The following is a 22493-nucleotide window of genomic DNA, read 5'->3' as shown; positions in this document are numbered from 1 at the left end:
AAATATATATAATAAGAGAAAAAAACAACAAAAAAAGCTATCAATCTGTATTTAGCAGCAGTTGGTCATGGGGAGTCTTAAAAGAGAGGAGGGAGAGATTTCAGAGAGTTCAGCTTCCTAACAGCCTGGTGGACGAAGCTGTTTGAGAGTCTGGTGGTGCAGCACGGAGGCTCCGGTATCTTCTCCCAGAGGGCAGGAGGCTGAAGAGACTGTGAGGGGTGGCTGGAGTCGCACAATCATGGTCACTTTGCGGATGAGGCGAGTGTCATATTTGTCCTGCAGGGAGGGGAGTGAGGCACCAATGATCCTTCCAGCTGTGTTCACTATGCGCTGCAGGGCTTTCCTGTTGTAGTCAGTGCAGCTTCCGCCCCACACAGTGATGCAGTTTGTCAGGATGCTCTCAATGGTGCCTCGGTAAAAGGTGCACATGATGGGTGGGGGTGTTCTTGCCTTCTTCAGTTGGCGGAGAAAGTAGAGGCGCCTCTGGGCTTTCTTTGCCAGTGATGTTGTGTTGCTGTCCACGAGAGGTCCTCACTGATGTCCACCCCCAGGACATGGTGCTGCTCTCTCTATATCAGCACCATTGATGGTCAGTGGTGGGTGTTGAGTGTGGCCTCTCCAGAAGTCAACAATAATCTCCTTGGTCTTGCTGTTATTCAGAAGGACTACTTCCGAGTACTACTATAATATCCTCAATGACCTGTCCTCAGGGAACCCTAAAATATATACTACAACCTCCTCATTGGCCCCTAGAACCTTTTCAAGCACCCCTAGAACCTGCTCAAGGACTACCAGTATCACCAATAGGACCCAGAGAACATATTTTTTGGAGTGATGTGATGTTCCATTGATGTTCTAACGATGTTCTGTGTTGTTGTTCAGGGAATCCCCACCCTCCTGATGGCTGCTGGGAGTTTTGATGACATTCTGGCCATAACGGGGTTCTCCACCTGCCTGGGAATCGCCTTCTCCACAGGTCCGTACAGGAGAATATGCTCAGTTCTATTCTATTGGGTTCCATTGGGTTCTATACGCTGTGTTTGTCCTGCAGGTTCTACGTGGATGAACATACTGAAGGGCCTCCTGGAGGTGGTGGGAGGAGTCATAGCCGGGCTGATCCTGGGTCTGTTCCTGTGCTACTTCCCCAGTAAAGACCAGGTGAGGCGGTGGTTCTATTTAAATCTTGAATGTAGTTTATTTAATTCTCTAAATGTTCTCTCTGTCCGTCTGCAGGAGGACCTGGTGTTGAGGAGGACTCTCATGTTGTTGGGTCTGTCCATATTTTCAGTCTTCTTCAGTCACGTTGTTGGTTTTGCCGGAGCCGGTGGACTCTCTACGCTGGTTCTGGCCTTTCTGGCTGCGCTGGGCTGGAAGACCGACAAGGTACCGCACATCAGAACCACGTTAATCTGGATTAAACACTTGGATCCAGACCTGTTCACACAACCCTCAGCATATCTTTAAACCGTTTGAATGTGTTTGAGATCTGTGGTTGTCTTCACATGCAGGCCCCAGTGGCCGCCATGGTGGGGCGCTCATGGGACGTCTTCCAGCCGCTCCTCTTTGGACTGATTGGAGCAGAGATCACCATAGCAACCCTCAGCCCCAGCACTGTGGGTGAGAACCATGTGGAAACAAACAAACAGCACATCATTTAGACCTGGTCTCAGGAACCAGGAACCAAGTGGACCATGTAACAAACAGGTTTTACACTCTGTGTTGTTCCGTCCGTCTCTTGTGTGTCCAGGTCTCGGTCTGGCCTGTATCAGTACCGGTCTGGTGATCCGCCTCCTCGTCACCTTCCTGCTGGTTCATTATGGAGGATTTAACCTAAAGGAGAAACTCTTCATCTCTGTGGCCTGGCTCCCCAAAGCCACCGTACAGGTCTGTACGCATAGAACCCCTAGAACCTAATCACAGACCACGAGAACCACCGAATGACCCTAAGACCTTCTCTATGACTGCTAGAACTTTGACAATGATACCCACACAAAGGACGTCTAGACTATCCTAGAACATTCTGAAGGACATATGACTCCTATAACCACATTCTCAGAAATAAAGTTGCTAACTAGAACCATGTAGGGTTCTTCGGCCTGTCCTCATAGGAGGACCTTTTTGGTTCCTTGTAGAACCCCCTAGGAGGGGTTCTGCAGACAACCCTTCTATGATATAACAGTTCCACTCAAAACCCTCTCTCGAGGTTCTATCCAGAACCTTTCCACCTGCTCAGGGTACTAACATGAACCCAACCATGAGCCCTTTTATATTTGAAGGGTTTCATCTAGAACCCTAAAGGGTCGGGACGTTCCCTTTTAAGACCCGTGCTATCAAGAATCCTCGGAAACTCTTCCAAAAAGGGTTCATTGGATGAAAAACGTTCTTCTTTCAAAGAACCGTAGAAAAACAATTTGCTTCAGAAGCAAATGGTTCTGGGTACAACCTCAGCCCTTCAGGAAGAACACGTTGGAACCATTATTTCTAAGCGTGCACCTACAGGAGAGCTTTTTCAATCACCATTAAACCGTTAAAAGGACCACTGCAATCCTTTACAGGACTCCTAGAACCTCATCAGTGACGACACAAGAACCACTTAAAATGACTAATAGAACCTCCTAAATGACCCCTACAATTTATTCATTGACTACAAGAACCTTATAAATGATGACTGAGCATCCAAAAGATCTCCAGAACCTCCTCCACTAGGGCCGATAGAATGACCACTAGAACCTGTTAAAAGATGCCTTGAACCTGTTCAGTCACAACATTAGACCCCTTTCAGAACATTTATGACCTTTCAAATCTCCCAAACTTGTCCCTAGAACCCTTTCAAAGGACCTCCAGAACCTCCTTAGTGATAACAGGAATCTTCATACATGTCAAGTTCAATGTAGCCTTGGAGTTTTAGGTTCTAGCAGTCATGTTCATGTGCATTTAGAATGTCTGGTGTGTGTTTATTTGTGTGCCAGGCGGCTATCGGCTCCAAAGCGTTGGACTTGGCGAGAGAGGACGGGGACGAGACCTTGATTAAGTTTGGTTTGGACGTTCTAACGTTAGCCGTGTTAGCCATCCTGACCACGGCTCCCATTGGAGCGCTGGGTATCGGATTGGCAGGACCACGACTCCTGGCGCGGCAGGTCAAAGGTCAGTGAAGTGAAGACTGGACAAAAGGTCCTCACAAAGCACAATGTCCTCACTATGGTGATGTTAAATGGAAATGGGTCCCCATAAAGTCAGCAATACAAGCCTATACACACACACACACACACACACACACACACTTTTTTGTTGTAATTTGCTGTTAATGCTACCAGTTCAGTTTTGATGCTGTTTTATGAGTTGGTATGTATTTATATTTGTTTTGATTTGTATTTTAAAGATCAATAACGTTTAATTTTAAATAAAGACTTGAAGGACTATTAATCACAAAATGTCAAAAACTGAAAAAAGAATGTTTAGTTTTTTTTCACAATTGACAAAACAAATTTGTCAATTCGTTTTTTTGTTTTGTTTTGAGTTGACTTATTTCTTGTCATTTAACCCTTTATGAATACCATTATTATTTATTATTATTTATTGTTATTTATTATTATTTATTATTATTTATTGTTATTTATTATTATTTATTATTATTTATTATTATTTATATAAGGATAGATGGATCATATTTTTGCTCACAGATTTTATTCTCAGCAGATGATACAGAAGGCGGAGCCGCGACTCCAATCAGCAATGGGATTGGTCAAGAAAAGGACAACGTGACCCTTGAGAGCAAGCTATGAGGCCTCTGATTGGACAGACAAAAGAAAGCTATTTTATACACTCAGTTAAAACCTTCTGTAGCCGCAGATATGTTTTTTTTAAATGTCTTTGCTGTGTGTTTATTTTAATGTACTAATGCTAGCTTGTACTAGCTACTGTCGCTAAATCAAAATTATGTTTTTCACTCAGAATTTAGAGATTTTCTTTCTTAAAGGTATGTAAGTATTCCAAACGTATTGTTTTAACACATAAGAAGTTATTAAAACAAAAATACCTGTTAAAATGATGCGATATGAAGTCAAAATTCCTATATGTTGAATTATTGGAAGTTAAACCTTATCGTTAGCTCATTAGCATGGTGGTCTGGGGGCAGAATACCATTTATATACTAGTGGTTAGCTAGCTATTGTTAGCATAGCATGCTAAATTTATAAATTCTCACCGGCAGCTACTTTAGCGAGCGCGGTTATCTGATGTTTGAGGGTTCAAACGTGGACTAATTTCCCATTCGAAATAGTTTGTGTGAAGATTTGTGAAGACAAAAAGAGTTCAAGCCCCGCCTACATTCTCACCTCCACACAGCCGACCAATCACGGTGGAGCTGGTATCTTTCTATCACTCTTATTGTAATTATTTTCCTCAAGTCTGAGAGCAATTAAGATAAATGTGTTCAACAATTATTGTAATGAGCTGAGATTTATCATCATTAATCAATGAAAAAGTCAATAAAGTTACAAAAAGACTTTCATGTCATTTGTAAATGTCTCAGTCTGGGATGAAAGAGCTCTTTGATCAACAGGAAGACGTCTGACTAGATGTTAACTGACATGTTGAAATTGAAATGTCATGCTGTGTAAAGTTCACGGATCAACAGCAAACGTTTACAGGATGTAACACGTGAAGCAACCGGACCCACGCAAGAAACGGTGAAAGACAAAAAGACGAATACCTTGGATCCGGTTTCTGGTCGACTTCAATAAAAAGTGAAACTTTGACATCTTCGCTCCTTTTTTATCAAAACGAAGATGAAAGTAGAAACCATCAGTGCTGCAGCTTCTCGTGGTTCGCTGGCGGTACGACCGATACGACTCGTGTGTTCAAGTCTCTTCTTTAAAGAGTACGTGCATGACCTCACTGTGAGGTGGACCAGGACAAACACAGGAAACACAAACGTTCTTCAACAACATTAAAACACATTTCAACAAGATACAAAAAAGTGTAAAATCTGCGTTTGGTTTTGATGTCAAACACACAGCGAGTGTTTCCTGTTTCCTCTGCGAAGTGTTCTTCTCCTCACCTCAGACCACACTGAACACGTCTACAAGCAACCGCAGGTTTCAACATCTCGGCAAGGACGCGCCCTCACAATGGCCATGAAGCTGCCGTCATCCTTAAGATCTGAGGGTTCTTCTTTGGCTTATGTTAAAGCCTCTTAACGAGATTCATACCAGTCAGGCTCATGAACAAAGAAACTAACAAACAAACTAACTAACACACAAACACACAAACACACAAACACACAAACTAACAAACAAACACAAAGTAAAGCTGAGACGAGAATGATCAAAGGTTCTCTGGTTTAAAGTTCTCTCAACTCAACTTCAGGTTTATTCACAACATGTTTCTTAGTTTATCAACGTGACTCGACCTGTTTCTACGCTAGCTGTTCCCCCCTGTTTACAGTCTTTATGCTAAGCTAAGCTAACAGAATAGAGAGTGGTGTCAGTCTGAACATCTGACGCTCAGCAAGAAGAAACATATTTCCCAAATTGTCACACTTGTCCTCCGATAGAAGTGGTAAGTTTCAGTTTGTGAAAACATCAGAAGGTTATCTTTCTGAGAGTTGGTGGAGATGAATTATCTGCAGCTGTTCTTTTAGGATGTGGTGTCAGAACTTCAGATGATCTGTTGATCAGTCAGACAGGATGTGAGCTCCGTGTCTCTGTGACAGACAGACAAACATCTCAAACAATCTGACGATGAGAGACAACTACTCGGAGCACGGTGACGCCCCTCCCCCCCTGAGGGTGTGCTCGACCACCTCTCTCTCTGCTGGTGCTTTATTGAACAGGAAGTTGTCACCGCGCGTCTGACGTCAGCGGAGCTTCATTCTGCAGACGCCATGAAGGCAACTCTGCTTCTCCTCCGTAAGTAGAGAAACATTCAACAAAGATGAGCATTCATCATGCAAAACCAAAGAAAGTGAAAGCTTCCTTCAGGGAACAGAGACGTGTTGTGATGCAGATTATTACAAAGGTGCCGGTGACTGTGTTTCAGTGTCGGTGAGCGTCGGACGGACGTCCGTCCACAGTCGTGGTGAGTTTCAACCCAAAGAACTGTGTTTGGGTTTAATTCCTCCTCAGTCACTGCACAGACGTCTATTTCAATGGATATCAGTATTTCAAATCATAATTCATATAAATTCTGTGTCAAATCTAAAATGATGAACGTCTGTTTGCTGCTTCCTGTCTGTCTGAAGTCGGTTTTATCGCTTCTTTCCGATAAAAACCCAACGGCAGAAGTCGACTTGTTGCTAAAAGTTGCCACGTAACATTTTGCAATGTAACATCAATAGTTTATATTTATTTGTTTATTATCACATAAGAGCAGATATTTGTTCTTTTGTTGGTAAACACATGACATCATGGGGTTGTTTTATTCATGTTTCACCTGAACATCTTCACGAGACTTCCTGTTCGTCGGTTACGGTGATTTGAATGTGAACGTCTCTTCTTCTCCGACTCGATTGCTGTTTGTGAAAATAAAAAATAATTTACATTTGTAGTCTGAAAAGTTGCAAAATCAAGCAACAGAAATGTCTTAAAATCAGTTCCTGAAACACATTTTTACAGACTGGCTCGTCTGTGATCTCGTTGCTTTTCTCTTTTATTTTTGTTGATTGATTTTACTAAATTATTTTACTCCATTTCTTTATTATATTTGATTTATTTCTTAGTTTATTTGTATTGTATCAGATCAGATGTAAATAAAGAACCGCTGGTCTGGAGTCTGTTTCAACACTTTCTATTCGAGAAAATAAAGATGATTTGTGAGATGAAGATTTGGGTTCTTCCTGTTTGACCGCTCTGCCGTGATGTATTTGTACTTCACTTGAGTATTTTCTTCTGTTTTCTGTTGAACTGTTGTACTTTGGAGTTACTAAGATTCAAATTTTACAAAAAGAATCGATGGTATTTGGTGATGAATGAACATGTTGACCTGATGATGATGTCAGAGGTCCATCCCATAATAGTCTAGATGTTTTTTCTCTCGCAGCCTCGGTGACGGTCGCTCCCAACAAGTCTCAGTTCTACGAGTACGAGAACATCTCTGTGAGCTGTGAGCAGACGAGCGCCGCCGGATGGACGGCGTGGAGATACACGACCGACAAGTAAGTTTAACCGGCAAAACCACGCTTCAGCTAGTCGGAACAACCACAACATTCCTGAAACAAAAGCCTTTGAAATGCTGAGTCAGGGTTTCCCTGGTGCAGAAAGGTTGGCGTGACGACACTTTGTCAGGTTTTTTACCAGTGTAAAGCTGTCCCAGTGCACATCGGGCTGGGGCGACCGGACCTCCTCCGCCTGCGTCATCAAGATCACCAAGCTGTCGGACAGCGGCGTGTACTGGTGTCAGTCCAGACACGGAGACAGCAGCAACACCGTCAACATCACCGTCATCAGTAAGACTTTCTCTTCTTCCTTTGCTCTGTCAGTTCCGGTCATAGAATAAACGAAACTCGAGTCAACACGAGTACGGAACAAGTCTCTGTTGACTCACTCGCTACACTTCTATGAGTCACATCAATCGTCTTAAAGGGAACCAATTACATGAAAGGGGAAGTGATTCGGTCGTGTGGAGGCCCGGCTACAAACAGACAGGAAATACAAACTGCAGACACAAAGACACAAAGACACAAAGCCTGAGAGAGTCTGAGTTCTACCTGAACGACTGCTGCAAGCAAATAACTACAGGAAGCAACCTCCAGTTCTGAAAGCTGCATTCTCTCTAGTGTCCACCAGGGGGCGACTCCTCTGGTTGTATAGAAGTCTATGAGAAAATGACTCTACTTCTCTCTTGATTTATTACCTCAGTATCAGTGGCAGCTGGTCAATAGAGGGCCATGGGGCATGGCCCCACCATGAGCCACACAAAAGAAATTTAAAAAAAATAAAAAATTATAATAATCATAAATTATACAAAATTGTCAATATTTGTGTTTTTGAACGATGGAATGTACCCAGTAATGTGTGTAAAATATGATATCCGTGCAAAATATATGCTTTTCCTGCTCGTGCTCTCCTCCTGTGTGCTCTCTGCTCGTGCTCTCTGTCTGTGTGTAGACACTCTGAGAACGCGCAGCTTGGGGGGCCTGATCGTTTTGGCCCAAAAGAGGCGGGTCTATGAAGCAGTTTAGCCAATCGCTGATTCAAGATATAAATGAGTGACATACAATTTAGCCAATCAGCGCCCTCAAATAGATTCAGCGTGGGGCCAGAACGATCAGACCCCCTCGCTGCACGTTCTCGTCAGGAGAAGTCTCGACAGGCGAGCAGTCCTCCTCCAAGACCCGTTTGAGAGGAGAACTTTGAGGAGATTCTGCAGCCAAAGAGCTGATATCAGATCAGCCTGACCTCACAATCAGACAGCAGACTCGCGGGAAAGGGAAGCAGTACATGAAGCTTCTGTACTAGCTGAACACCAGACAGGTTAGCTAGCTGCATGACGTCATGCTAATCACTTATTTAGCTTTTTAAAACAACAGGGGACGGATCCAGCACGGACAGTTAGGGAGTGAGGGATGAGGAGGTAAGGAAACATGAGAACACCAGGGTAGGGAGTGAGGGATGAGGAGGTAAGGAAACATGAGAACACCAGGGTAGGGAGTGAGGGATGAGGAGGTAAGGAAACATGAGAACACCAGGGTAGGGAGTGAGGGATGAGGAGGTAAGGAAACATGAGAACACCAGGGTAGGGAGTGAGGGATGAGGAGGTAAGGAAACATGAGAACACCAGGGTAGGGAGTGAGGGATGAGGAGGTAAGGAAACATGAGAACACCAGGGTAGGGAGTGAGGGATGAGGAGGTAAGGAAACATGAGAACACCAGGGTAGGGAGTGAGGGATGAGGAGGTAAGGAAACATGAGAACACCAGGGTAGGGAGTGAGGGATGAGGAGGTAAGGAAACATGAGAACACCAGGCTAGGAGTGAGGGATGAGGAGGTAAGGAAACATGAGAACACCAGGGTAGGGAGTGAGGGATGAGGAGGTAAGGAAACATGAGAACACCAGGGTAGGGAGTGAGGGATGAGGAGGTAAGGAAACATGAGAACACCAGGGTAGGGAGTGAGGGATGAGGAGGTAAGGAAACATGAGAACACCAGGGTAGGAGTGAGGGATGAGGAGGTAAGGAAACATGAGAACACCAGGGTAGGGAGTGAGGGATGAGGAGGTAAGGAAACATGAGAACACCAGGGTAGGGAGTGAGGGATGAGGAGGTAAGGAAACATGAGAACACCAGGGTAGGGAGTGAGGGATGAGGAGGTAAGGAAACATGAGAACACCAGGGTAGGGAGTGAGGGATGAGGAGGTAAGGAAACATGAGAACACCAGGGTAGGGAGTGAGGGATGAGGAGGTAAGGAAACATGAGAACACCAGGGTAGGGAGTGAGGGATGAGGAGGTAAGGAAACATGAGAACACCAGGGTAGGGAGTGAGGGATGAGGAGGTAAGGAAACATGAGAACACCAGGGTAGGGAGTGAGGGATGAGGAGGTAAGGAAACATGAGAACACCAGGGTAGGGAGTGAGGGATGAGGAGGTAAGGAAACATGAGAACACCAGGGTAGGGAGTGAGGGATGAGGAGGTAAGGAAACATGAGAACACCAGGGTAGGGAGTGAGGGATGAGGAGGTAAGGAAACATGAGAACACCAGGGTAGGGAGTGAGGGATGAGGAGGTAAGGAAACATGAGAACACCAGGGTAGGGAGTGAGGGATGAGGAGGTAAGGAAACATGAGAACACCAGGGTAGGGAGTGAGGGATGAGGAGGTAAGGAGACATGAGAACACCAGGACACACATGAGAACTCTGTCAAGCTACATATTAGACAAAGTGAACATCTTTTCTTCTACATAGTTGTCCTCAGTCTCATCTGCTTAACTTGGTCATGGAGGCATCAACATGTAATAGAGATGTTAAATTAACAGTGAAAACTCATCATAGCTTAATTTAACATCAGTATTCATAATTACACTTCATGTTTACTTCTCCTGATCTTTACCTCCTATAACAAGGTCCATAGGGGCATCTCAACAAATGAACATGTTATATTATGTTTTATAAGTGTTATTTACTGATTGTTTTCGTGTTGGAATACATGTTAAATATTTAACTGCCAAGTAATAATGCGTGTTTGATACTTACATTTTTTTTGCCTGAAATCATACTGGGATGTTTGCTGACGTTGATAGGACGGCCCTAGAACATGTTCCACCAGCCGCCACTGCTCAGTAAACATTGTGAATATGATTCTATTTCATCCTTACTGACCGCCAGAGGCAGTGCTTAACACTGGATGTATTCCGTCTCGCGCATGCGCAGGTCGAATATTTATATCAACAAAGTCACTCGTGACCTCAGGTGACTCCCGTCGTCTATAAGTTCCGGTGTCATCCTGAGTTCAGTCCTTTTTTTCTTCTCGCTACGCAGGTTGACTACCATGGTAGTCGGAGAAATATATATTTTGTCTACGAGCAAGATATGTTAAAGTTTGTCGCGGTAGCCTTGTGACCACAGGTCGGGGTTGCGGATCTTCGCCCTCCAAAGGCTGCGACAAGCGGTCCCTCTTGGGAGGGAACGGCGTCGGCGCCGTACGGACCATCGCAGCAATCGGTGAGATCGACTAACATTGTTGAAACCATTGTTCGTTGCTGTTCCTCGGGTTGCAGAGCGTTCCGCTCTAGCTAATCGAGGGGCGGGCTAACGTGAGCGTTGAGTACGCTGTCGGGCGCCCTTCACGGTAAATATTGACGGCCATATCAGTTAGCGGATAGCACAGTTAGCGGAGTGCCCTCGCTCAGGCTAACTGGTAGCACACCAGGAGTTCCAGCTACTATTATCTGCAACAACTATCCTAGTGAAGAGAGTGTCCTCGCTCCCCTCTCACTAGCGGGACTGTGTTATTTACCTATTTCCACAGTGGCAGAGTGCTCTCGCTCATGCTAACTGGTGGGACACCAATAGCGGCAGCAACTATCTGAGTTAAGAGTGTCCTCGCTCTCCTCTCACTGACTGTCCCCGGCCGCTCTCGAACATTCAGCAGAGCATCCGCTCAGACTGGGCTAGAGAGTCGGCCATGTTTGACTTTCCCGGCTGTAGGACCTGTATGGCTCCCCTGCAGCCTGATGATGGCCATGACCTCTGCCCCGCTTGCCTTGGCCTCGAGCATCTGAGGGAGGGCCCATGCATGAACTGTGGCATCATGCCTCGGGCAGTAAGGACTGCTAGGCTCGCCGAGGCGGAACACCTGGCTGGTGTGGTCGACCTCCCCCTGTCGGGTCAGTCGAATCCAGCCCTACCTACCCGTTCCAAGCGCAGGGCCACGGAAACTGCAGGGGCTCCCTCCAAGAAGGCTAAACCCAGCGGGCTGTCTTCTAGAGTAGATCTGCTGACCTCCGAGCTAGCTCAGATGAAGTCGCTTCTACTGGCCCTCCAACCCAGTGTAGGGGGGGCTGAAGCGCCAGAGCCACCCGCGGCTGAGCGTTGCTCAGAGGAGGACGTGATGTCACTGGCGGCGTCAGCCACGCTCTTTACTGAGTACAGTGACGAGCAGCCCTCCCATGCTTCTGGACCTGCCTCCCGTTCCTCAGCTCAGGGCTCTTCGGAAAGTGCAGTCGATGGCTCCATGGGGTCTGTCATTCGCATGGCACTGGCACGCCTGCATTTAGATACGCGGCAGCCGGAACCCCAGCCTGCGAGTGCCTTCTTCAGGCGTGTTCTCACCCCTACCACCTTTGCTGTTCCTCCCTCCGAGGAATATCTGAGGGAGCTACATGCATGCTGGAGGGACACCGGGGCTCTGTCCCATCTTACATCAGAGGGCCGAACCCTGGCGGCCATGCAGGACGCGGCAAAGTTTGGCCTCACCCGTATGCCAGCTGTTGAGCCGACTATTGCGTCCCTCATAGTTTCCCCTGAGGAGACCCTGAGGCCCGATGCCAGGTGCCCTCGACCCCAATGTCGGGTCACGGATGACATGTTGTCCAGGGCTTATGACACAGCAGCACGCATGGGTCGTATTGGCAACTCCCTCTCCCACCTCATGCTGGCCCTCTCAGCTTCCCTGCAGCAGGCTACTCCCGACGCCTCCGCAACCAGCCTCAGTGATGCCTCACTGCAGGCGTTTGCGCTCATGTCAAGGGAACTTGGACGGCTGATGTCCACCCTGGTCCAGACTCGCCGCCAGGTTTGGCTGGCGCAGTCACCCCTGTCTGAGGCATGTAGGAGGACCCTCCGTACTATCCCAGTGGAACCGGGTGAGCTGTTCGGGGCAGCGGCTATACAGGCGCTTCAGCGGACTGTTGAAGCTCGCCAGACCAGGCAGCAGTTTTCTGGCCTTCGCAGGGACATGCCCGCACCCCGCAGACGTAGGGGTCCTACTCTAGCCACCCGGGACCATTTTCAGCCCCCGGCTTACCCCAGTAGTCGCGACAGGCCTCAGCGTACCGCTGGCAGGCCAGACCGCTACCCACAGAACCCTACTTACGTTCCTCCTAGACAACCTCCGGTCTTGGGGACTACCAGGCCCCCCCCCCCGAGCCTCAAGAGGCAGGGGGTACAGGAGATGATGTCTCCCGGCCGGCTGTCGGTTATTTCTCCCAGCAGCACATCAGCTACTGGGCAGCTCATGCTTTCGACCCCTGGGTAGTGTCCACCCTAACCCGGGGGTACAAGCTTCAGTTCCGACGCCGGCCACCAACCTCCAGCCGGGTCACAATGACCAGTATCTCCGATCCGGTAAAATCCCTAGCCCTGAACCAGGAGTTAGCCACGCTCCTGGTCAAGGGTGCAATCGAGAGGGTGAACCCCCTGTCACAGCCCGGGGGGTTCTACTCAACTTACTTTCTGGTGAGAAAGAGAGGCGGTGGACTGCGCCCAATCCTGGACCTGAGGGGACTAAACAAGTTCCTGAGGGTCTTGCCATTTCACATGCTGACCACAGCAGACGTCCTTCGGGCGGTTTCCAGGGGGGACTGGTTCACGTCTGTCGACCTGGAGGATGCCTACTTCCATGTTCCCATTGTACCTCATCACAGGCGGTTTCTTCGCTTCGCCTTTCAAGGCGGTCACTTCCAGTTCAGGGTGCTCCCATTCGGGCTCTCCCTCTCCCCACGGGTGTTCACAAGGTGTGTCGCTGCTGCCCTTTCCCCCCTGCAATCACAGGGCATGAGAATACTGCCGTACTTGGACGATTGGCTGCTCTGTGCGCCATCCCAGCTTCAGGCGGCGCAGGACACTGCTCGCCTTCTTTCTCACGCGGCCCGGTTGGGCCTCAGGGTAAACATGGAGAAGAGCTCCCTGAGCCCTTCTCAGAGCATCACCTTCATTGGTGTGGCTCTGGATACAGTCACTATGAGTGCCTGTCCGTCACCCCGAAGGGTGGACGACATCCTCCACAGCCTCTCTCCCTTCCAAGGGGGCAGGCGGGTGCCCTACATTCTTTTTCTCCGCCTGTTGGGCAGACTGACAGCTGCCTCGGCGGTCGTTCCATTAGGGTTACTGTCACTGCGACCCCTGCAGAGATGGCTGAACAGCTTTCACTTGGATGCCAAGTGGCACCGATACAGGGCAATAGTAGTATCGGGGCAGTGCCTACTCGCCCTATCCCCATGGAGGGAGAGGGCATACCTGACGAAGGGTGTCCCCATGGGTTCGGTCCCATTCCGCAGAGAGGTGGTCACAACAGATGCCTGCCTCTCAGGATGGGGTGCAGTGTGGCAGAACAGGACTGCTCAGGGGCAGTGGTCTGCTCAAGACCACATAGAGCATGTCAATGTTCTAGCTCAAGCATTTTCTGCCATACTTGAGGGGCAAGCATGTGCTTGTCCGGTCGGACAACACCTCGGCGGTGTTTCACATCAACCATCAAGGGGGCACCAGATCTGCAGAATTGCTACGGGTAGCCCGTGCCCTTCTCACCTGGGCTGCCCCTCGTCTTACCAGCCTTCGGGCAATGTACCTACCAGGGGAACGGAACCAGGTCGCAGATTTTCTGTCCCGTCACAAGCCTCCACCGGGGGAGTGGCGGCTCCATCCAGAGGTGGTGCAGAGCATTTGGGGTCTCTTCGGCAGAGCAGAGGTGGATCTCTTTGCCTCGGAGAGGTCGACCCACTGTCCCCATTGGTTCTCCCTGATGGAGAGGACCAGTCCTCTGGGTCAGGATGCCCTGGCTCACACGTGGCCACAGGGGCTTCTTTATGCCTTTCCACCGGTCCCTCTGATCTTGCCAACACTTCTCAGAGTCCTTCAAGAGGGCCACAGACTCTTGTTAGTGGCCCCCTTCTGGCCAGCCAGGATCTGGTTCTCCCTACTGCACAGACTCTGCTGCAGGACACCCTGGCACCTCCCCGACAGGAGGGATCTCCTGTCGCAGCTAGAGGGACCAGCTGCTGACTGGCTGCATAGAGCCAGTCAGAAGAACTATCCTGAATGCCAGGGCACCGTCTACTCGGCTGCAGTACGAAAACAGGTGGGGGCTGTTTTCTGACTGGTGTGTGGTTCGGAACAAGGACCCGGTGCAGTGCCCCGTACCTGTTGTACTTGAGTTTCTGCAGTCCCTGTTAGATAAGGGCCGGTCTCCCGCTACCCTGAGGGTGTACGTGGCCGCTCTTTCATGGCACCATGCTAGGGTCGACAATGGCACAGTAGGGAGCCACAGACTGGTGTCCCTCTTCCTAAAGGGAGCTCGGCGGTTGCGTCCCCCAAACGCCCCGAAGGCCCCGGCATGGGACCTACATTTGGTATTGGACACCCTGTGCTTGCCTCCTTTTGAACCCCTGGCACGGGCAGAGCCGAGATGGCTGGCAACCAAAACGGTGTTTCTCCTCGCCATCACTTCGGCTAAACGTGTAGGCGAGCTGCATGCCCTGTCGGTGAGTGAATCGTGTCTGAGGTGGAACTCAGATGGATCGGGGGTTACTTTGTGGCCTAATGCAGCGTTTCTCCCAAAGGTGCTGACACGCTCTCATATCAACCAGCCTATCCAGCTTGCGGAGTTTGACCCCCCATCGGGAGAGGAGAGGTCAAGGCTGCTATGCCCAGTGCGGGCCCTCCGAGCTTATGTGGAGGCCACCGCTTGCATACGGCGGTCGGAGCAGCTCTTTGTCAGTTATGGTGGGCCTAAGAAGGGCTGTGCTCTTTCGAAACAGCGCCTGTCCCACTGGATAGTGGAAGCCATTGCCCAGGCATACAAGGCGAGCGACCGTCCGCTACCATCCGGAGTGAGGGGCCACTCTACCAGGAGTGTCTCCACGTCATGGGCAGCCCTGAGAGGTGTGCCAGTGGAGGATATATGTGCTGCGGCCTCATGGGCCTCACCGAGCACATTCACCAGACACTACAGAGTGAACGTTGCCACCCCTCACCCACTGGGGAGGGTTCTTTGGCCAGCTTCCTCTGCCTGAACTATACAAGGTGGGTACTTGTGATTCCTCGTGACTCTTTTGGTATAAGTCATCCAGTGTTAAGCACTGCCTCTGGCGGTCAGTAAGGATGAAATAGAACGAAAGTTACGAACGTAACTACGGTTCTATGAATCCTGGATGACCGCCAGAGTTCTTGGTCACTTGGAATCCCGTGAACTCGCGAGAAGATTCCATAGGACTGAACTCAGGATGACACCGGAACTTATAGACGACGGGAGTCACCTGAGGTCACGAGTGACTTTGTTGATATAAATATTCGACCTGCGCATGCGCGAGACGGAATACATCCAGTGTTAAGCACTGCCTCTGGCGGTCATCCAGCATTCATAGAACCGTAGTTACGTTCGTAACTTTCGGTTTATGTCTCAATCTCTAGTTTCAAGTCTTCTTCAACACAGCATGATGTTCATGTAGATGGTGATCCCCCCCCCATCTACCCTCACAATAAATCACTTCTGGAAACCATGAAGAGACATTTTGTCCTCGTCTTGTTTCTTCATTTTGTTCTGTCTGTCCTCTGATATATTCAGCAGCCGTTGATCAAACCCTTCATGTTCAGGTCAGACTGAGCCGGTGTTGATGAGTCCTGTCCTCCCCATCACGGAGGGACACGACGTCAGTCTGTCCTGTACGACAAAGAAAAACTCGTCCAACCCCCGAGCTAGTTTCTACAGAGACGACTCCTTCATCGGGACTGAGCCTGAAGGTCTCATGACCATCCGCAATTTCTCCAAGTCTCACGAAGCTGCTTACAGATGTGAGATCGCCGGCGGTTTCTCTTCCCCCAGCTGGCTGCTGATGGAAGGTGAAGTCTGTTCACTCAACCTCACTCCCGTTTCTTTATCTTTGACATGTCCCCTCTTGACTTGTTGTGTTTGATCCCCAGATGGTTCCGACCCGGTTCGGCTCTCGGTGTCTCCTGACTCGTCTCAGCTGCTGGAGTACGATACTCTGTCGCTGAGCTGCGGTAACGCCAGCGTTCGCGGCTGGAAGGTCATCAGGTCCACCGCGTCTGAGGAGGAGATATCCAGCTGTGCCAAATGGGGGAAGCTCACCTCTGCAGGCTGCGTCATCCAGCTGACCAAGGTGCCCGACAGCGCCACCTACTGGTGCCAGTCTCCTGCAAATCAGCGGAGCAACTCTGTCCAGATCACCGTGTCCGGTAGGAAGCTTCAGAGGAACCTCTTCTGAGTTATCAGAAGCGCAGCGCGACAACACATCCTCTGTCTTTTGTTCAGATGGACCGGTGATCCTGCAGAGTCCTGTCCTCCCTGTGATGGAGGGACATGAGGTCACTCTGTCCTGTAGGACCAAGAAAAACTCCTCCAACCCCCGAGCTGGTTTCTCTAAAGACGGATCCTTCATCAGGACTGAGCCTGAAGGTCTCATGACCATCCAGCATGTCTCCAGGTCTGATGAAGGCCTCTACAGGTGTACCATGAGTGATGGAGAGTCTCCACCCAGCTGGCTGTTTGTCACAGGTGAGGAGGTGGTGAACTCAGCAGGTGTTGAGTCCGTAGGTTCTATTCCTAGTTGTAAGTGAATCTTGAGGGTCATTGTGTGGGTCATCTCTTCTGTTGCTAATCCGATAGATTCTAACTCTTTGGTTCATATTGGTTGACTGTCCCAGTTAAACGTGTGCTTTAGTGAGTGTAACATTGGTGACGTTCACCTGAACAGGTGTGTTTGTTTTTCCAGATCCACGCGGCTCGTCTTCCTCGGCTGCAGACTCCACCCTCTCCTGGCTGGGAGTGATGCGCCACCTGCTGGTGGTGTCCCCGTACTGCGTCGCCACCGTCCTCATGGTGTCCGTGTACCGACACAGGCCCACAGGTAGCACTGAGCAGTCAGTGAGGCTGCACATTCACCGTGTTCCCCATGTTAGCTTAGCACGGTAGCATGCTAGCATTAGCTGATTATCGAGCGTCTTTAGTTCTGCAGGTATTTGGTCATAAACCAACAAATCAGAAGCATTAACATGTCGACCTGTTGCAATCAATCAATCGATCAAATCACAACCTGCTTCATGTCGAATAACTCGTCAGATGATTCATTAAATGATGACGTAACTCTGCAGGAAGGAACCAGCCTGTTTCTATGGCGACGTCTCCACCCAGCCAGGATGACGAGGGATTGGACCGAGCGTACGATGATGTCATTGCTGACGTCACCACCGAGTATCGATTCTAAACTTTGTTGCTGTTGTTGTTGTTGTTGCTGTTGTTGTTTTGTTGTTGTTGTTTTGTTGTTATTTTGTTGGTGTTGTTGTTTTGTTGTTGTTGTTTTGTTGTTGTTTTGTATGCTTAAATGTATATTTTCACGTCGTGTTTTCAGCTTCTCTGTCGTGTTCGTGCTTTCTCGTGAACTCGATATCTCAGGAACCAGAACTCACAGGTGAACTGATCGCTGTGACCTCACAGAACCAGTTTTTACAACAACTCAAGAATCCGTATTTTAATTTTAAGAGATAGAATCAATAAGGGAAGACACTTTGGACTGACATGAATGTAAACTAACACTGCAATGCACTGGGTTGTAATTTGTCAATAAAGTTTGAAAGTGAACTTTTCAGTCAGAATGGTTCTTTGTCAAAGTGTCTTTAATTGCTGCTTTGATGCGTTTCCTCTTGATTGTTTTTGGCTTCACAGTAGTAACTTTTAGAGCTTTTGTACAGTATGAATAACAAATGAACATGTTTATTAAGTATGAATAACAAATGAACATGTTTATTAAGTATGAATAACAAATGAACATGTTTATTAAGTATGAATAACAAATGAACATGTTTATTAAGTATGAATAACAAATGAACATGTTTATTAAGTATGAATAACAAATGAACATGTTTATTAAGTATGAATAACAAATGAACATGTTTATTAAGTATGAATAACAAATGAACATGTTTATTAAGTATGAATAACAAATGAACATGTTTATTAAGTATGAATAACAAATGAACATGTTTATTAAGTATGAATATCAAATGAACATGTTTATTAAGTATGAATAACAAATGAACATGTTTATTAAGTATGAATAACAAATGAACATGTTTATTAAGTATGAATAACAAATGAACATGTTTATTAAGTATGAATAACAAATGAACATGTTTATTAAGTATGAATATCAAATGAACATGTTTATTAAGTATGAATAACAAATGAGTGGTGTGTGTGTGTGTGTGTGTTGTGGTGTGTGTGTGTGTGTTGTGGTGTGTGTGTGTGTGTGTTGTGGTGTGTGTGTGTGTGTTGTGGTGTGTGTGTGTGTTGTGGTGTGTGTGTGGTGTGTGTGTGTGTGTGTTGTGTTGTGGTGTGTGTTATTATTATTAAGATTTTATTTGTACAGGGACAGTTCACATTAATCGACAGCACACATTAATAAAAACATGACTGTAAATGTGACAGTGTTAGCTAAAAAAGCTAATTTTCAACCGTTGTCCCTGGGCACGGTGTTAGAAGCCGCTAAAAACATTTAAACATTTAAAAACTGTTTAAAAAGACAACAACACAAAAACAAGCAAACAGAGCTGTGCAATACAATCCTGCAGACACAGGATCAAACATGACAGACAAGCAGGCAGGCAGACAGACAGATAGACAGACAGACAGACAGGCAGACAGGCAGACAGGCAGACAGGCAGACAGGCAGACAGGCAGACAGGCAGGCTACATACGGACATGGCAGGCATGAGACTGTTAGTGCTGACACACCTGGTTGTTAATGAGCCAGGCTTTGAGGTTGTGTGTGAAGAACCTGTATGTGGTGCTCTGTCTTATGTGTGATGGGAGAGTGTTCCAGGTGACGGAAGCTGTGACAGAGTATGATAGCTGGCTGAACTTGCTTCTCCTGCCTGGGACCACTAGGTCCCCGCGAGCTGTTGCTCTGGTTAGTCTGCTATTGGTCTTTTGTGTTATGAAAGTGCTCAACGGGGGAGGTGCAAGGCCATTAAGAATTTTAAAGGTTAAGCAGCTGTTATGGAATTTGACAAGACTATCCCAACACAGAAGATGGTATTTGGGCAAGATGTTGCAAATGTGGTAGTGTCTGGGCTTGATGTCAAGTACCTTGATAGCCTGCTTATAGACGGACTGTAGGGGCTTCAGGGTTGTGTTGTGAGTGTGTGACCAGGTGGTTAGACAGTAAGTGATATGAGGGAGGATCATTGCATGAAAGTACAGTTTAGCAGCTTCAGTTGTGAGGTTGTTGCGTATGTATCTGAAATTATGTAGACTAAACTTGACTTTTGCCATTACATGCTTCACTTGTTTTTTGTATGTGAGTGTGGAGTCAAGAATGATCCCCAGATATTTGTAGTTAGGGACCACCTGAAGCTGTTCACCAGATATGTACACAGGATGCTCTGTTGTAATATTATTCACCCTCTTTGAGAAAAACATGCAGACTGTTTTTTTCACATTGAGATGTAAGCAAGAGTCTGACAGCCACTTAGTGACATGGACCATTTCTTCAGTGAGTTTGTCTGCTGCCTGTTTGATGTTGGGTGCATGTACAAAAATGACTGTGTCGTCAGCGTACATCTGTATATCCACCCGTGCACATACTGATGGCAGATCATTAATGTACATGCTGAAAAGAAGAGGACCAAGCACAGAGCCCTGTGGAACACCGACACTGTAATTGAGGATGGGGGATGAAACACCGTTGATCTGTACACACTGCGTTCTATTGTCCAGGTAGGATTTGAACCAGCATAGGGTGTCAGGAGAAAAATTAAATTTGGCCAATTTTGTAATTAATATGGAATGATTTACTGTATCGAAGGCTTTCTTTAGGTCTAGAAACACTGCTCCCACCACTCCCCCTTTATCTAGCTTGGCTTTAACCTGTTCTGTAAAGAAGCAGTTGGCTGTTGCAGTAGAATGCTGGGCTCTAAAGCCAAACTGCATGGGGTGGAGTCTGAAGGGACTGCTATTGAGGTGAGCAATTACTTGTTGTGCTACACACCTCTCGGCTACCTTAGAGAAAGCGGGGAGAATGCTTATTGGCCTGTAGTTATTTACATGGGTTCTATCACCTGCCTTAAAGATGGGTGTAATTATAGCTGGCTTCCAGACCCTAGGGAAAGCATTCTGTTCAAAAGACAGATTAACTAATTTAGTGATGGGATATAACAGTGACTCCTTCATATTCTTAAGAAACATGGTGTCTAGTCCGAATACATCTAAGGCTTTAGAGTTTCTAAGTGAATCTATCACCTTCAGCACATCAGTTTCAGAAATGGGTCTTAGGCTGAAGACTGGTTGAGTAAAGTCTGTGGAGGGGAGAATGGTGGGCCCATTGTTTGCATTCTGTGTGAGAGACTTAACGGTATCTACAAAGTAAGAATTAAAGGCGGTGGCGATCTCCTGCTGGTCACGTGTTAAGTTGCCATTTAAGTTAACCTGGATTTGATCTTCTGAGTTGTCACCAGTTTTCCCTGCCAGCAGCTTAATATTTTTCCAAATTATTTTAGGGTTGCCCTTTGCTTCAGTTAATATTTGGATAAAAAAGTTAGCTTTTGCCTTCCTGATTTCTTTTGTGACCTTGTTTCTAAGCATAACAAATCTGTGTCTATCAACAGTTAGTTTGGAACTGAGGGCTGATTTAAGTGCCCTATCCCGTTCTTTCATGATCTTCCAGATGTCACCCTTTATCCATGGCAGAGATGTTTTTTGCCCATGTTTTGGTTTTGAGACCTTCTGGAATCTACCTTTTATGGACTGGATGGTGGAGATCATGACCTGACTGTCTTCCTCAACATTAAGATTTTTCAGATTATATATCCAATTAATCTCTTTGATAGTGTTCTCAAATTCAGTGATGTTACCCCTAGGTATTCTGGGACGTTGTGGCTTTCTGTTTGTGGTAAAATTAAAACGGTGTTTAGTGAGTTTCCGGGCTATGAGTGTCAGATTGTGATCAGAGAGACCTGTCACCATGTTGAATGATTTAGTGATCCTTTCTGGTTTATTACTGAATACAAGATCAATCTGTGACTGGGTTGTGGAGGTGATCCTAGTAGGGCCTTTGATCAGCTGAGTTAAATCAAAAGCATCAACAACCTGCTTTAAGGGTTTCCTGACGGATTTGTTCTCCCAGTTGATGTTGAAATCACCCATTATTATGACCTCCTTTTCGAGATTACATCCTTTTAGCATAGATTGAATTTGCTCAAAGAAAATGCTTTTGGCAGTGGGTGGACGATAGATTCCAATAAGGGTGAGAGACATTTGGGGAGACAATATCACATTCAAACCAATACATTCAAGATCGTTTTCACATGGTAATTGAATCTGATTACATTGAATGGTATCTTTGATGTAAAACATTATTCCTCCATACCTATTTTCGGATCTATCCTTTCTAAATACATTATATCCAGATATGTTAACAGCAGCCGGGGGGGAGTTACTATGTAGCCAGGTCTCAGAGAGGCATAAATAGTGCAAATTAGAATGCTCAAGTAGATGTTTTATTTGATCACTTTTGGGGATGAGACTGCGGATATTCAGATGTCCTCCGAAAAGTCCTTTGGGTTTGGCGTGAGTGTCCCAAATTATTCTAGCATGGTTTACTGTACGGAGAAAACTGTGTTTTCTGAGTTTCAGAATCGCTGGGTTTAGACTTTTGCGCGCAGCGGGTCTTGTTGCAGCGTCGCGATCATTCAGCCTGCAGCGCGACATCGGGGCAGTGGAACAGGACTCACCCAGCCCGCCGTTACCCCCCAGCCGAGTAGAGCCGAGGTGCGCGACGTGGAAGCGACCTCCGGTGGTAGTCCCGGACAGAACGGAGAACCGATCGTCGACAACCGTGGAGTTGGACAGATGTAGTTTGTCAGTGCCACCATCTTCGTCGACCCGAATCAAGCAAGTTCCAGCGGCTACGGAGTTGGACACCCTCCGCTCGTCCCCATCCGTGGCCTGGTCCGGAACGCTGGTCTCTCTGCCGGCCCCTCGTCTGGCCCCTCCTTGGGCCTCCACGCTCGAACAGAGGTACGAAGGGGAATTAGGCACGGGATGTAT

The 22493-nt window shown here is 47.3% G+C and overlaps 2 protein-coding genes across 2 annotated transcripts in view; both read left to right on the top strand.

Annotated features, from left to right (window-relative positions):
- The window catches only part of LOC306796351 (sodium/hydrogen exchanger 9B2-like), an 8558-nt gene extending 4434 nt beyond the window's left edge, over window positions 1-4124 (top strand). The window contains exons 7-13 of the mRNA XM_079295227.1: window positions 883-976; window positions 1052-1158; window positions 1234-1383; window positions 1509-1617; window positions 1748-1884; window positions 2970-3144; window positions 3697-4124. Coding sequence (XP_079151353.1) covers window positions 883-976; window positions 1052-1158; window positions 1234-1383; window positions 1509-1617; window positions 1748-1884; window positions 2970-3144; window positions 3697-3782 — 858 coding nt within the window. The 3' untranslated portion in view covers window positions 3783-4124. The remainder of the gene's footprint in view (window positions 1-882; window positions 977-1051; window positions 1159-1233; window positions 1384-1508; window positions 1618-1747; window positions 1885-2969; window positions 3145-3696) is intronic.
- A 1740-nt stretch (window positions 4125-5864) lies between these two features.
- Window positions 5865-18029, top strand: LOC306796629 (sialoadhesin-like). Its single transcript, XM_079295670.1, has 9 exons — window positions 5865-5909; window positions 6040-6078; window positions 7039-7153; window positions 7284-7444; window positions 16025-16270; window positions 16352-16627; window positions 16704-16946; window positions 17164-17298; window positions 17543-18029. Exons 1-9 carry the CDS (start codon window positions 5885-5887, stop codon window positions 17653-17655), a joined length of 1353 nt encoding a protein of 450 aa, XP_079151796.1. The 5' UTR covers window positions 5865-5884; the 3' UTR covers window positions 17656-18029.
- Window positions 18030-22493: the final 4464 nt, after the last annotated feature.

The sequence above is a fragment of the Melanostigma gelatinosum genome (genome assembly GCF_949748355.1).
Source record: "Melanostigma gelatinosum genome assembly, chromosome: 23".
Taxonomy (NCBI): Eukaryota; Metazoa; Chordata; class Actinopteri; order Perciformes; family Zoarcidae; genus Melanostigma; species Melanostigma gelatinosum.
The sequence above is the reverse complement of the archived record's forward strand: the minus strand, read 5'-3'. Positions and strand labels throughout refer to the sequence as shown.

Excerpts from the sequence above, each read along its gene's own strand:
- LOC306796629 (XM_079295670.1), top strand. The coding sequence starts at position 5,885 with ATGAAGGCAACTCTGCTTCTCCTCC. Across the intron at positions 7,445-16,024 it reads CGTCAACATCACCGTCATCA|GTCAGACTGAGCCGGTGTTG; the intron begins GTAAGACTTTCT and ends CTTCATGTTCAG. Across the intron at positions 16,271-16,351 it reads CAGCTGGCTGCTGATGGAAG|ATGGTTCCGACCCGGTTCGG; the intron begins GTGAAGTCTGTT and ends TTTGATCCCCAG.